The sequence below is a fragment of the Chenopodium album genome, chromosome 4 (genome assembly GCF_948465745.1).
Source record: "Chenopodium album chromosome 4, dcCheAlbu1.1, whole genome shotgun sequence".
Lineage (NCBI taxonomy): Eukaryota > Viridiplantae > Streptophyta > Magnoliopsida > Caryophyllales > Amaranthaceae > Chenopodium > Chenopodium album.
In genome coordinates this window covers 2,364,891-2,381,084 of record NC_137837.1, presented here as the reverse complement: position 1 = coordinate 2,381,084, position 16,194 = coordinate 2,364,891, and the positions used below count along the sequence as shown (strand labels likewise).

Here is a 16,194-nt window from a genome sequence, read left to right as displayed (position 1 = left end):
TTTCTCAAAAATCGTGGATATTAGCCTTCAATTTTGAAAATTTTGACTTTTTTTTTCGCCTGAAAATAATAATTGCCGAAATATTTATCATGGTCCAAAATACCCTCCGGGAGTCCAATTGGGTGAGTGGAACCATCCAATTTTCCTTTAAACAACTAATTTATCGGTTTACAACTTACATCGATTTCATTAATTCAAGCCTACCACGAACATTTATGACAACAAATAATGATCATATATGGTTCCAAACGGCATTTTATAACCTTGAGATATATCACATAGAAATTCAAGACATTTCGATACCGAGCCCCGAAACCTCCAAAATTTCTTAAAAAGCGTGGATATTAGCCTTCAATTTTAGAATTTTTTGACTTTTTTCGCCTGGGTATAAAAATTGCCGAAATTCTTACCATGGTCCCTAATACCCTTCGGGAGTCCAATTAGGTGGGTGGAATCATCCAATTTGCCTTTAAACGGCCTATTTACCGGTTTATAACTTGCACCGATTTCATTAACTCAAGCCTACCACGAACATTTATGACAACAAATAATGATCATATATGGTTCCAAATAGCACTAAATGACCCCGAGATGTATCCCCTAGAATTTCAAGACTTTTTGACACCTGGTCCCGAATCCTCTAAAATTTCTCAAAAAGCGTGGATATTAGCCTTCAATTTTGAAATTTTTGACTTTTTTTCGCCCAGAAATAAATATTGTCAAAATGTTTACCATGGTCCCTAATACTCTCCGGGAGTCCAATTGGGTGGTGGAACCATCCAATTTGCCTTTAAACGACCAATTTATCGGTTTACAACTTGCACCGATTTCATTAATTCAAGCCTACCACGAACATTTATGACAACAATAATGATCATATATGGTTCCAAACGGCATTATATGACCTCGAGATGTATCCCATAGAATTTCAAGACTTTTCGACACTAGACCCAAAAACCTCCAAAATTTCTCAAAAAGCGTGGATATTAGCCTTCAATTTTGGAATTTTTGACTTTTTTTCGCTCGGAAAAAAAAATCGCCGAAATGTTACCATGGTCCCTAATAACCTCCGGGGGTCTGATTGGGTGTGTGGAACCATTCAATTTGCTTTTAAACTGTCAATTTACCGGTTTACAATTTGCATCGATTTACCGGTTTAAAATGGTCAATTTAATTAACTTGCACCGAACCCGATTTGAACCGAAATTGACTCAAACCCGTTTTAACCCGTCAAAACCCAAATTTAACCTAACTTGTTACTAACCTAACCTGAATTCAACCCGACCCGTTCCTAACCCGACCCGAATTTAACCCAACCTATTACAAACTTGACCCGAAATCAACCCGACTTATAATTGACCTGACCCAAATTTAACCCGTCTTGTTGTTGACGTGACCCAAATTTTACCATACCTATTACTTACCCAACCCAAAAATTCAACCCGATCTGTTACTAACCCGACTCAAAATTAACACGACTTATTATTGACCTGACCTAAATTCAACCCAAATTGTTCCTGACCCGATTTCAAATCACCTTAAATGCAATTTAGACCACCTTATTATTGTTGATCAAATCATTTTGTCTTGGGAGACCAAGTCGGTCTAGGCCAGCAAAAGAAAGGAGCATCATCCTCAAATTTAAGAGTTAAATATAGTATATATTTGTTGTATGGTCAAAAGAGATAATTATCTTCCTAAATTATAGACTATAGTTCCCTAGTATATTGTTATATATATTATAGTCAAATTAAAGGAAATAGTTAGCTTGATAAAAATGATAATTTTCTATTTATAGTTAGTTCAACCCGAATATGACTTGACTTGGAAATGACCCGACCTGATTGTAACTGCAAATTATTGACTTGAACATAACCCGACTTGAATCCGAGAATGACCCGAATTGGAAATGACCCAACCTGATTATACCGCAAATTATTGATTTGAACCGAACTCGACTTGAACCCGAGAATGACCCAACTTGAAAATGATTCGACCTGATTATAATCCGCAAATTATTTACTTGAACCGAACCCGACTAAAACCCGAGAATGACCCGACCTGATTCTAACCCAAAAATTATTGTATTAAACCGAACCCGACTCGAACCGGAGAACAACCCTAACCCGTTTTAACCCGTGAAAACCCGAATTAAACCCGACCTATTGTTCACCCGACCCGAATGTAACCCGACCTAATTAAACCAGACCAAAACCGATAAGAAGTATGACCCGACGTGACCCGACTCAAGCATGATCCAACCCAAACGCGACTCGCATAGGTTATGGAATTAATCTGAATTGAACCGGCCCGAGTTGATTCGACTCACTCTTAACCGACCCAAACCCGACTTGTTTACCCGAATTGACGGCTCTACGTGCAACCGTGCAAGGTGCATCCAAGCATTTTTTCGGCTCATTTACTATGTATTTCTTCATTTAAAAAATATATATATATAAATGAGCAGAAAATACCTTTGGGGTGCATCTACTTCTATATACATCCAAGTATAAAAGCTTTTGGCAAACGAGAATACAATGATATTACCTTTTCACTATATATTTGCATCACTTTGACTAAGTGTCTTAGTGCTTTATACATAGATCAAGCATAATCATGTATGTAATTGTAGAATTATGTCAATATATTTTATATTGTTCATAAATATTTAGGTGAGTAATAATTGTTACAAATAATTTTTTTAGATAAATTAATGTTGAATTTACACTATTATTTATAATTTATTTGTTGTAAAATTTAATTATGACCGTGCATGGCACGGGACTTAACCTAGTAATCCAATAAAGGTAAGTAACAAGTCGATTATTGACTTGATATACTAATATCTTAACTAGTCCAAATGCAATTGTGTGTTCGGTGATCACTAACTTTGTGTAAACAGGCAAATGTAAGGTTTTGTTTCTCCAAACCAAACCTTCAAATATATGTAGATTTCGAGTAGCTTTAAGCCTTCGAGGCTTCAAGGCTTTTAGCACCCATAAGTACGTAATTAGAAATGTCTACATTATTGTCTTTTGTGACTCGCTTTCTTTTCCTTTTATAATGTCTTGACTTTTAATTATGGTACCCAAATATATACCTCAAATTCCCAATCTCATTTCTCTTGACAATCAATTTGCTTTTTATCCCACTACCTTGGCACAATAATGAACTTGAAAAAAGTAAATCTACAAAAATCACAAAAAGCCACACCTCGTTTGTCTTTCCGTTATCATTCTTCATGATTAACCCACATTACATAAGTGTCAATCAATTCATAATCCAAAACATAGATTTTAGTAACCCACATTATATGTAAACAAATTCACTCTTGAAAACCAGTCAAATATCTTTGGAACACTACTCTTTAGTACCAAGCTTGAAATCAATTCTCATAGAACGAACGATGAAATCAAATGGATTGCCGAAAGAGAAACTAGTTTTGACACCAAGTACTTGTTTAGGGTACAAGTCGAAAAAGTTTTATACTTCGTACTGGCAATCTAACCTATTTACGGAGTAGAAAGAAAGTTGCATCTTCGGAGTACCATTTATTCAGTAAATTTTTAACACTAATGACATTTAAAAAGGTCATGTCGTACATGAGTTAAGCTTGGACAAAAACATTACGATTACATATATGCATTTGTTTTAGACTGAATCCGAGCATAACCTTTTTTTGTTTTTCCATCGAGGAATAGAAGTGCTCGTAAACCATCTCACTAACTTATAGCAACAAACACAAACTCCATCTTTTAACTAGATTAGAGTATCTTTTAAACACTAATCTTGTTACCTTAAACCATTTACGAAATATTGAAGAACTTTATGACATTTCAAAAAAAAGCCCGGCTACCATAGAACACTCTTGAACCATCCTTCTTCTTGTTCTCAACATCCAAATCATTGTTTCTTTCCATAATTCGAATCACATTCCCGGGTGTTTTACTATCCGTGCTCGAATCGAGTTCCATGGGCAGCTTCATATTTGCTAAGGACTCAGTAAATTGCTGCATGCTCTTCATATACATATCCACAATTTGCTGCTGCATTGCTGCTTGCTCCACCTCAAGGCCTGCATTCCTTACTCGATTCGGAAAAACCCGGCTTGTATTCCCATAACCTGAACTTTCACCTGTACAATCTTCAATTTCATTGGTTTTCACTCTTTGATCACCATCTACCTTACTCTGGCTCTCCCCTGTTTCGGGTTGTGTTGGTGTTGGTGTTTGTTGATCACTGGCTGAATTTGAATCAGCCGTGTTTCGGTCATCACTTAGGCTTGTTGTGGAGCTTAGAATCCCGGAATTTCGATTACTCTCATTCCGAGAATTCTCGTTCTCATTCTCAGTCTCTTCTGAAGAATTTCCTGCCATTTCATAATCATACTCGGCTTTTAAAGCCGAGCCAAGATGAAGAAATGAGCCTAAAGAACAGGTATTGGAATTAAAAAACTCAGAGATCATCACTTGATCTTCTGTTGCTGCATTAATATCAGGGAATTCAACTCTTGAATAATCATTTGGATCAAGCAAAACTACTTCAGAAGAAATAGATGAATTCCCTGAGAAATTGCGAAACGGGTTGTTTGCAGAGGAATTCAGGGGAGAAACAGAGGATAAGTTTGTTGAAAGTGAAAGACTCAATTGAACAGTTCCAGCAGGTGAGTGAAAAAGATCAGTAGAAGAAAGACTGAAATTTTGACAGCTTATTTTACCTCCTTGGCTAACAATCTGAGGAATTGGGACTAAAGCAAACCCCAAAAGCTGATCTTCAAGCAAGTTTCTAGCTCTACTTAGCATCCATATCTCACATTTGAGAACAGCATCTATTTGCTTCACATTCAACTCTAACTTCTCTTCAAATTCAGGGTTCTTACCTCCTCCTACGACAACCCGAGTCGAAACCATTTCATCCGGGTTGTAGGTAAGGGAGAATTTAGAATAAACATCTTGGTTGTCATAGATGCATATGTTGTGTATGTTCCTAGCATGGTGTATAAAGATTTCTAGTTTCCCTGAGAATTCGACTCCGTTTTCAGGATCATCAGAATGGTAACAGAATCTGGATGATTGATTCAAGGACTCCATGAAGAAAAGAGCATGAATAATGGTCAAATATGTATAGATAGGATAACAAATGAGAAGACTAGAAAGGGAAGAATTGTAAAAGAAAAGTCATCTATTTATAGAGAAAGGTGATGTATAGTTTTCTAAATAGTTGTTGATGAAGAAGCTAGAAAAATAGTGTCTTTAAGTCTTCTAAGACAGTTGGTGATTCTTAAAGTATGAAGAACATAACTAACAACTTCAAGTAAACTCAAGACAAAGCAGAAAAAAATCAGTAGAAAAAGACATACAACAATTAGGATACATTGGAATGGAAGGAATTTGAGCAAATTGAGGTGGGTGAAGGTAGTAGGTAGAATGGGAAAAAAATGAATGTAGATAATGATGTTATAGGAATAATGTGTCACTCTTCTCTTTTCACCTTCCTTTTTATAGGCCTATATTCTTTTTCCCATCTTTTTTAGTGTTTTTATCAAAATAGCTCCGTTTCTAATTTAGAGATGCGCAAAAAAACCAAATTTAACAGTTTTTCGTTCCAAATTAACTCCTATCTTATACTTGTATGAATAATCCTAAATAACCTATACATATCAGGAATATAAATATCGTTCATTGAAATGGTTATATGAGAGGGTATGTTATGTGTACTATACTTTGTATATATTTTTAAAAAAAATAAAAAATAAATAAAATAAATAAAACCAAAATAACATAAATAGAGATATTTAAAGTAGAGGAAGAGAGAGAGAAAGACCTTTGCTTTGCTTGACAATGCAGCTTCCACTTCATAAGTGATGAGGCCTTCCTCCACTGAAATGTAAATGGGGATGTCCCACTTATTGACCTTTACTAGGGTTTTGATTACATCTCCATCCACAATTCACAAAGTTACTACACTTTCCTGAGCTGCAAGGCAAGCAAATGGTCCAATTCACTCACCAAGAGTGTCAATACCAACAAAAATGTCTGTTTCAAAAAAGAGAAAAAAAAAAATGTGATAAAAGTTATGCTTTAGGAACTAATGATCTTCATTCACATAAATCATTTCGATTAGTTACATATCTACTGCCATGCACATACATTTGACTATCAAATTATGCTGGAATATGATGGGGCAACAACCAGCACCAAACTCCAGTCATAAACACAGGTTGAAAATGTCCCGTGTGAACGGAATCTCAACCACAGATAGTCAAAAATGGAGCGCGGAGAGACTAGTCATATCACAAGCATTGTCGTAGCAGCTGTATGTACGTGACTACGTATGCATGTAAATCATATCTACTCAAATGGAAGACTATTCAAACACATAATTCCCATGAGAAAATTGGCAGACAAGTAAAAGGGTAAGAGGTGAAAGAAGAGGACAATGGAAGAATCCAAGATATACACTAAATGCACTTCATAAATGTGTCAGCTGAAAGAATTATTTACAAGAACAAATCCAAAGAATTCACAAGAACCAAGTTTAAAGGTTACTGCAATATCTTTCTTGAAGAAGTTCCAGCCCAGAAATAATGGGATGATAACTAAGGTACTAATTGCAGAGTATATGATTAAAGAGACCAGTCAGCTATGGTGTCATTATTTTACATAGCGGAAATTAAGAGACGGAAGGTACTGTACAAGGGATGCTGGTGGTGAGTTGACACAGAAAGCCGCTGGCTTGCAAGGTACTTTTCACAACACCCCCTTATCAGCTACTCCTACCTAACCTAGCCAAATGCTGTTGATGTTTTGCCGCAGCTGCCTTGTCAGCAGCTTCGCGCTTCAGTGCCCTCTTGGCACGTCGCCCCATCAGATCTTTTCCAGCCTCTTTCTTCTTGGATGTATCAGAAGAGCTGGCATCTAAATCCTTATCCACCTCTTTCTGTTTGCGCTGACGGGACGAACTAGCGCCTGAGTTCTGAGAATTTGATCTAGGGACAGGTCTTGCCTCCTGGCGACCTGCCCTTATGTAACCATTATCTCCCCACCTCCGGTTGCCAATGCGAAGACTTGGTGAGCTATGAAAATAAGCATCCTCAAGATCCTCATCATTGAGATCTTCATATTCATATTGATATTGGTATTGATAATAGAAAATATCATCCAGCTCGTCATAAAAGTCATCTCGATGCTCCACAACTAAAGGTTTAAACCATGAGGCTCTCACAAGCAAGCACACGCTTTCTTCAAGCATGTAGTCATGCAAGCTGCAAGATGAAGAGCAGCAGAACATAAGCAAACTGCACATGCATGATGCATCATGCATCCAGGAAAAAAGCGTGTAACTCTGATCCTATCTCAACAGCATAGCAGTGTATAACAAGTGAAACCAACACCCTTATCTCTGCCTACCAATGTGAGAGGGGGAAAAAAATCATAAGATAGCTAACATAAGATACAGGAAAAACTACAAAGTGAGTACCTTCCCTGCAATATTTAAATTCTTATATATTCTGTACCTTCTAAAAGGGGACGGGGCAGAGGTCGGAAGGAAATTACTAATGTGTTAAGAGCTCAATACCTTCCATCAAGCGCACGATGAACACTGAGGGATTCAAATGGATTTTTGCACTGCGGACATTTTGGATTCTCATGATATGTTGCCCATTGCAGAATACAGTTGACACTGAAAATGCAGAAAATCACCCAAAAAAACATCAATAAACTTCCTGAGTTACTTAGGTAAATAAAGTTAAATCACAGGATAATTTAAAATTTTCATGATCACAATAAAATAAGATGACAGTTTGCTTCAAAGGACAATGGAATCCAACACCAGTTTGAACGATTCCAGAAGAAGTTTTCCATGTAGTTTAATGTTAATAAATATAATGGACCTTTTAATATAATGTGCATACTGGCCAAAAGAAAATTTTCCCTTTAGCTTCTACTAAAAGCCCTAGTTTCAGGTGGCATAAAAATGTGTCAGAACATCTTTTGGCTGTGCTTAACAACCTTTATGACAAAGACATACTGCTCATACACTAACGTAATAGAATCAGAAAAGAATGAGAACAACTACGGGATGGCCTGGATCCCCTTAAGTACTCCGAATGCTCATAATCATACTAAGCACTAAAATAATTACTACTTATTATTAAAGTATTAAACAACAAATGAGCATGCCCCATTTTATCCCACATCTCCCAGGTGAAGCCTACAAATATAACAAGCTTTCCTTCCATAATAGTTCAAGTATATACTTAACAAAGAAAAAGATTCCATGCTCCAATAGCCAAGTGCACAAGTAACAATATCTTCCTTTTACAGTAGTCAAAGAATAGATTTTCGTAACAAATACCTAGTCGTAACAAATACCAGATGTTCACCAACAGTTTATAATTTCATCACAATTACACAACAACACGGTATGTTGACATTATTAATTAACCAAACTCGTAAATACAAGTCAATTCTACCCCTTCTACTTAATACAAAATCAATTTTTCAACTTCCTAACAATTCAATGGCGAGAGCTGTACTTCATTGTCCATTCATATATTGTACAAAAAACAGAGCATGATTCGTGAAAGTTATAAGGATTTGTAATTTTTAATATTGGTATATACGATCACAACCATCTGAATAAATCCAATCAGTTACACCTGATGAGATAATCACATATACTGGCCATATATTACGCTCTTCTGTGGGCAGTTGTCGTCTCAAAATCAATATATACTTAAACAAATTCAATGGCATAAATTCTGCCAAAATGCACAAGTTTCATATAGAAGATCAACATAACAACACAATGCAAATCAATCATATTCATATAAAACCAAATATCCAAAAGATCAATATAAACACACAAAATTCAATCAAATGCAGAGAAAACAAAATGTGAATGAACAATCGTGGAAAACAATAAGAAAGGAGACAAACCAGTAAACATGCTCGCAACCTTTAACAAGGGCAGTTTCCTGAAGCTCAATGTCATCCAAACAAATGGCGCAGACACCATCATTAACCACCACAGCCACAGCAGAAACCTCACCCCCTTCACTTTCTTCTATCTCTTCCTCCGCCTTCATTTTCTTCTGTTCCACACAATAACCCAGGAAAATGATCAATAAATTTGATCAAATAATACCTAATCCCCAAATCTAGATCAGCTCGGATTAAAAAAATACCCTAATTAATCAATAACCCAGATGCTAAAACCAATCAAATAACCTAAAATCTCCAAATTGGGATCAATTTAAGCTAGAACCCTAATCAAATCGATCTCCCAGAAGACAAAATCAATAAACAACCTCACTTTCCCAAATTGGGATCAGTTACAGAAAGAAAACCCTAATTTATCAATTACCCAGAAGCTAAAATCAAACAAACAATCTCAAATCCACAAATTGATATCAATTTTTGACAAAAATACCTAATTAATCAATGACCCAGAAATTAAAATCAAACAAAGAGCTTAACTTTGTTTACCTGATCTAGGATGACAAGCTGGTTGTTGAGATCGGTAGTAAAGGTTTCGTCAACAAAGGCGGTGAGTGAAGTCATAGCTTAGAAAAAATGGAGGATAAAAATAGAACAGGAGAGAGAAAAAAAAGGGGCTGAATAAATGAAATAGCCCCAAATTAGAAACAAATTAAAGGAAAGGAGATAGAATCTAAGAGGGTATAATTCTTATACTTTTTCCAGATTCCTGCAAATAAAAAGAAGGAAAAAAGTACAGAGAAATTGGAGAAGAAGGGAGAAGAGGAAAAAGTCCCCTCCCTTTTTTTTTTTTTTGAGGGATAAAAATTGGAAATGTAGTGGTTGATATTAATTTATACCAGTCAATTTTCTGGGTTTTAATTTTTTTTTTCACCTTTGAAAATGAATTATTTAATGATTAATTGATTATTGTTCCAAAATAATTGGGGTCATTTGGATTTTTTTGTGGATGTGGTGCAAAATTCAGCTTGGAATGTGCCTTCAATGCCTTGGGCTCCAATCTGCTTCCTATGGGGGTAAATGGTTGTCCACTTGTCTTTAATATATTTACTATAATCCTTTTCGATTGTAACTTTGATCATTGTTTCTTGTAACAATATCTGGAATAAGACTGTAAGAGTGTGAATATTAAAATGTGAGATCTTGTTGTAATCGTCTAACGATAATAAATATTAACAAGTGTAAACATTTTAAGCATCTAAAAATTGGTTACACTTTTGATATTAGGTGAGAAGCATGATATTAGGTGAGAAGTAACCATTAGCCATTTTAATTACTCAATGATCAATAAAACAAGCCACAAGTAGGGGTTGAAAGAATGACTTCAATTTGAATTTTGGCTCAAGTTCTATGAAATTCAAAGTAGAAACTGGTTTAAAATATTAGGTCCAATTCAATCCATAAATAGGTAGTTTGGACCCAATTCAAAGACACACATCAATAAAAAAAACACATCCATATTCTTTTCATACCACACAAGAATATACGATGTAAAAGTTTACACTAATAAACCTTCTTTTATACACTATGCCTATGCAAAACTTTGACCAATAATATATTTAATTATAAAAAAAATCATCCAGAAACATGACAAATCTCAACCCTCACGTTCTTAATAAACCAAATATCCGTACCTCCAAATACTCTCTTGGTAGGATACAAACCTTAGATCTCTTATTCAAGATAAGTTTCTTACGACTCTTACCAAGTGAGCTTTTTTTTTTAGGTGTTTCACCCGATTCACCCTTTTGGCTAATCCGGCAAGGACACGAGTCCTCCCTACCACATGTAGTCCCAATCACCACTGCACCTACAATTAATTGGTAAGTGAGCCAATACTCCGTTGGTAGAACCGTAGAAGTATTTGGTAGTTGTTTTGTCTTGGCTAAAATTGTGTTGGGCTAAGAGCTGGATTATACAAGGCCCATTGTTTGATTGAGGCAAATGTGCACAAAAAGTTTAGGCAAAGTCCAGTGTAAAAAAGAACAAACTTAGAACTCACCCAAAAGGCCAAAACCTCTTCTTCTTCTCTCCTCTTCTTCTTTAAAAAAATGGGCGTCGACGAAACTCCGGCGACTGAGATTTCACCGGAGATGGTGGAGCAAATTGAAGCCTTACTTGAGGTAATTATTTACTTAGATTGTAAACTATCTTATATTATTTCTTAATTATTTACTTAAATTCCTTTAATTAAGCAATTAATCATCCCCTGTTTTCAATGCTATTCATCATCATACTATGATTATTTGATTCATGTTGAAAACATATGAATTTGATACCCAATTTGGAATTTTATTGTACCCTTTATAAGTTTATTGTATACTTGTATAAATGAAGAATCTTGCTAATTAATTTTTGTTTTCTAGGTTAAATCAGTGACATATTAATATATGTGTTGATTAAAGTAATTGGTGTCTTCATGATTATGTTTGATGAGTCTATTAGCAGGATAGCATATAGATTGATTAGTATACTGCCTAATTTATTTGTTTTTGGTTACCCATTATGTAACACTATCAAAATTGAATAAATTAAGTGATATTAAAATACATACGTAGTACAAGTAGTTGAATTAGGCATCAAATTGCACAAAGTTTTGACATGGTACTTTTAATTAGTTGTATAAATGTTATAGGGAGAGTATAGGTGTTAGTATGGCTTAGTGCTAGCTAGAAGTCTGGAACATCTATAGCAGTTTCTGGTTCATGGAACTAAAGAGGGAACATAATTTGTTAAGTTAGTCCACTAGGCACTAGTGCACCTGTGTTCGGGTTCACTCGTTCTAGAGCGTGGTGTCGTGGTTCTTTGGGGTTTGGGGTGGGCGTTCCCTATTTTGATTCATGTACCCACTTAATCTATTATTAGAGTGGGCACATTTTTAGGGTAGGGGAGGTGGCACTTGGATTTTAATCCCTTTTTTGTGCACGTTTTTGGCCTAAATCCGCGATGTCATATCAAAGAATTTCATTAAATGGATGGCATTTTCTTATTCCCCCTACGGAAATTGATGGGTTGCATTACGTGACAATCTTTATTTCCATTTCCTAGGCGGCTAGATATGATGATCTTGATGACCTGAAAGAGTTAGAATCTGCTGGAGTCTCTCTTAATGCCAAGGATTCTCAAGGCCGAACAGGTTTGATTGCCTTTATCTCAGTTTTCCTGCTTTTTATACTTGCATTATTGATCATTGTGATTTGGCATGATATCATACATCAATTTATTCATGTCTGGACTGGATTTTTTGCAATCCAATTCATTTCTGTATTGCTACTTTGTTGCAACAAGCCAATGTTGGATATTGTCCTCCTACACTTACAGACTTACTTAGCAAAGAGCTTATTTGGGGTTCATATAGTACTGCTTGGTTGTTCTGTTGCCTATTCTCGTTTGATCTGCGTTTCTGTTAACCATGTAGCCACACAACGAAGTTGTATATTCTGTGGCTGCTGTCCATAGTGTGAATATGGTACCAGAAAACTGCCATTTATTTGTAATAGGTTGATGAGGACCTTGTTTTAGTCATTTAGCTTCTCTAGTCCTTTTACAATATTATTCCATATCTAGTTTGGAAGATAAGGGAGGGCTATAACTGAAGGTGAAAGTTATTGGCCGTTTTTTTTTTTTTTTTTCCCAGTAATGTGACTAAATGTGTCAGTTCTGCCATTTACAGGCAAAGACATGTACGTTACTCTGTAAATAATGTTATCGAATTGGGCCTCATTCCCAGACTACATTGATTGTTAGTGAGGACCAAATCATGAACTTACCATCCCATTGCTTTCAAAATTGTTAATTTTTGCTTACATGGCAGTAAAATTATCCTATTTGTTGATTTAAAGCCCTTTGTACCCTTAGTGTACCTGCTAATATATCCTTGTGCTTTTTTAGATATCCTCTATGATTATTCCACCAATCCACCCTGACATTGCAATTTTGCCTCATTGTTTTTCCATATGCATTTGGCAAATAAACATGTGTGTGGCCAGCTTCAAGCTTGAGAAAAAGCATGATTGTGATTAGTGACTTAGTATTGTCAATTAAGTGATTGGCAGTGGACTACTAGACTCTATGTTCTGCCAAAGCTCCTGTCGTACTAAGATTAATGCCTGCATCACTTTTATCTTCGCATGCCAGTCTTTTGTTTCATTGTCTTTATTATTATTCAATGCAGCTCTTCATATGGCAGCGGCCAATGGTCACCATGGCATTGTCGAATACCTTATAAGTAAAGGTGTGGTAAGTAGATTTAATCCTTCCATAATTTACATTATTCCTAGTAGTGATTAGTGAGTGTGCTTGATCATTCAATAGAATTGAGATTTAATAACACCTAAATACTAGTCAATTTTGTGGTGAGAATATATAAAATGTTGCGACTTCATCTTCCTGATTAGGCCCTGACGCCCTGTTCATTTCACCTTATTTTTTTCGAACTAAAATCATTTTTGTTGATGAAATTAATTTTGCTGAACTCAAATTATTTTTATTGAACTTAAAAAAGTTTTACCGAACTTTGAACTGAACTTATTTTTATTAAATTAAAATATTTGTATTGAATATTATTTTATTAGTGAAGAGAACTGGCCTTGCTCCCAACTTCTCACTTAACACTGTGAGTGCTACATATCAAGATACTAAAGATGGTGCGTAGACAAAGTGATGATCTATCGTAGTTAAATGGTGAAAAAGAGATCTCCAATTCAGGCATACTCAATCATGGTTTATTGCAAAATCAATCATGCGTATTCAATCATAGTTTAGTGATGAATTCTGGTAGATTCTAGCACTCACTGTAGACTGATGAAGTTGTCTCTCATAGGCTTATAAATCTTAGTATTAACACTTAAAAGGACCAAAAAATCATGCACCGAACCATGTTTGATGATTTTCATAGTCATAATCTGTTGCCGTTCACTTTGGGCACTTTGGTCTGGATAATTCACTTAGTTTGGCTGTTTGTGCACATCATCATGGTTTTATACATGACTCCAATCATTCCATTAGTCGTAATAGGGCTAGGCACTTGAAGCAATTTGTTGTTATAGATAATGGTCCTGTAAGCTGTATCTTTCAATGCAAGAACCTATTTGCTAAGATATTCCATACTTAAGCTTGTTTTGCTGAGAGTTGTTTTGGGATGGAGGTGACCTTTTAAGAAGTTTCCCTGGGGACACACAAGTGAGAGTATAATTTGTTGGAAGGACATCTTAGTCTGTGGTGCTTGTTGTTAATCCTGGAAGCAGTCTTTGTATCTATTAATGGTCCGGGAGACCAGGAGGTGGTCAGGGTGTTACGGTTCTTGTGCAAATCTCAGCTTATTCATATTTATATGTATTGTTCCAGAAACATCTATTTATCTGAGTCATTCTTCCATGTAACACAGGATCTAAATTCTCTGAATGAAGAAAAGAACACACCTCTTCATTGGGCTTGTCTGAATGACCGCATTGAGGTACTAATAAATTACGGAGTTCATTCACTGTATTACGTGTCATATTCATGAAGCATTCACTGCTGATTAACTGCTCTGATCTAGGTGGTTAAAACTTTAATTTTGGCTGGAGCAAATGTCGCGATCCTTAACAGGTACGACTCTTCTAATTCTGCTTATTGTTCCAATTTGAAATGTTCAAGCGTTATATTGTAGACATTGTTGTATCCTAGTGCTAGAAAGTTGGGAAGCATACCATACTTTGGGTGCAAATGAAAACTCAGTTAAAATTTCTTTAGTCTAGTGAAACAGCGTAATGAGTTTAATCCATGTTTTGAATGTTTAGCCATGAGCGCACACCAATAGACGAAGCTTTAAGTAAGGGGAAGATGGACGTGCTCGATGCCATCAATTCAGCTGTGGCTCAAGTGGAGCTCAGTGGAGCAAGCGTCTCATAACAAGAAACATTTTTAGTCACCAAAGTTCCATATAGAGTTTAGACCTCTCTTAGGGTTTCGAGCGGAAGTTATTTGGGAGCATTGTATCTACACAAAAAACCAAATTCTCACTCTTGTTTGAGCATCAATCATTTATATGATTTCTACCCTAATGTTTTATTTGGCCCTCTAGCAACTACTGTGAAATTGTCTTTATGTAATCCTTGGCTATATGTGTTTTGGCCTTTAGGGATCAAATACACACTGTGAAAACTGAATCAGAGGAATGGCATAAAATGGCGGTATCGCCGAATTTGTAGTAAGACAGTCTAAAGTTGTTAGTTGTTTGTTAAATTTTCTTTACTGTTAAAAGCTCATGACAGGTTTTTGTCTGTTGGCTTCCTAGGTCTAGTTACTATATACTTGTATATGCAAACTAAACAGTGCCAATTTTCTAACAAGACAATCTAAAGAAACTCTGTAAAAATAATAGATGGCATGATATTAGTGGCATGTTATCTCACTACTAAAATTCTGGTAATGAACAAGGAGTGAATGATCTTAACATCTTTTAGCAGCGAGCTTAATTTAATTTAACATTAGCCAAAGTAAATTAGATGAATCGAGCAAAAAATCAAAACGTGTCATTTAAAAATATATGCGGAGTTATAATTATGCATATTCTTAAATTTGCAAAATGGAAAAAAGCTGAGTACAAGGTTGCTGCGGATAAGATGAGGACTACATGAGATAATTGTATATGAATATTATTCTTTCTTGTAGTTTTATTGGCATATCAATTAACCTTTTATTTAAAATCTTTATCAATGAACTTTTTTTTTTTTTTTTTTTTTTTTTTTTTTTTTTTGTGAATGAATGAATGAAATGATTAATTATAAAATTTTATTAATGTACTCTCAAATTTCACTAATACATAATAATACCCCAATTCTCTTTTAAAGAAATTTTTAATGTGAAAGATGAGATAACTATCAAGTATCGACTGATGAGTTACCTCTTAACCTAATTAAAGAAGAAATTATTGAGGTACGCTAAATGTACGTATGTGTATCCATGTCCACTTAATAAAAAGCAAAAACAACATTCTTTTTGACATTCTTTTTTAGAATGATATTTATTTCAAGTTCTCCACTATTATTGATCTTTATCCTTTGTATAATCATCATTCATCTCCACTACTAAGAGAAAGGTAGAAAAACTATTCCTCAAAGTCATCCCTTTTCACCAACAATAGTAATAGTAATTAACACAAAAGCAAGCAAACACACATTAGGAAGATGCTAAGTTTCTATTTCCTTAT

General features: G+C 35.3%; 3 protein-coding genes across 3 annotated transcripts; 1 reads left to right on the top strand and 2 right to left on the bottom strand.

Annotated features, from left to right (window-relative positions):
• Window positions 1-3,550: 3,550 nt before the first annotated feature.
• Window positions 3,551-5,468, bottom strand: LOC145626295 (uncharacterized). The gene has a single exon (XM_081678725.1). It carries the CDS (start codon window positions 5,088-5,090, stop codon window positions 3,837-3,839), a length of 1,254 nt encoding a protein of 417 aa, XP_081534851.1. The 5' UTR covers window positions 5,091-5,468; the 3' UTR covers window positions 3,551-3,836.
• A 971-nt stretch (window positions 5,469-6,439) lies between these two features.
• Window positions 6,440-9,768, bottom strand: LOC145628499 (uncharacterized). Its single transcript, XM_081680810.1, has 4 exons — window positions 9,492-9,768; window positions 8,943-9,097; window positions 7,579-7,683; window positions 6,440-7,264 (listed from the first exon to the last, which is right to left on the bottom strand). The coding sequence occupies exons 1-4, from the start codon at window positions 9,564-9,566 to the stop codon at window positions 6,766-6,768; spliced, it is 834 nt and encodes a 277-aa protein (XP_081536936.1). The 5' UTR covers window positions 9,567-9,768; the 3' UTR covers window positions 6,440-6,765.
• Window positions 9,769-10,967: 1,199 nt separating this feature from the next.
• Window positions 10,968-15,196, top strand: LOC145626294 (uncharacterized). Its single transcript, XM_081678724.1, has 6 exons — window positions 10,968-11,125; window positions 12,051-12,138; window positions 13,177-13,241; window positions 14,389-14,457; window positions 14,542-14,591; window positions 14,783-15,196. The coding sequence occupies exons 1-6, from the start codon at window positions 11,054-11,056 to the stop codon at window positions 14,892-14,894; spliced, it is 456 nt and encodes a 151-aa protein (XP_081534850.1). The 5' UTR covers window positions 10,968-11,053; the 3' UTR covers window positions 14,895-15,196.
• Window positions 15,197-16,194: the final 998 nt, after the last annotated feature.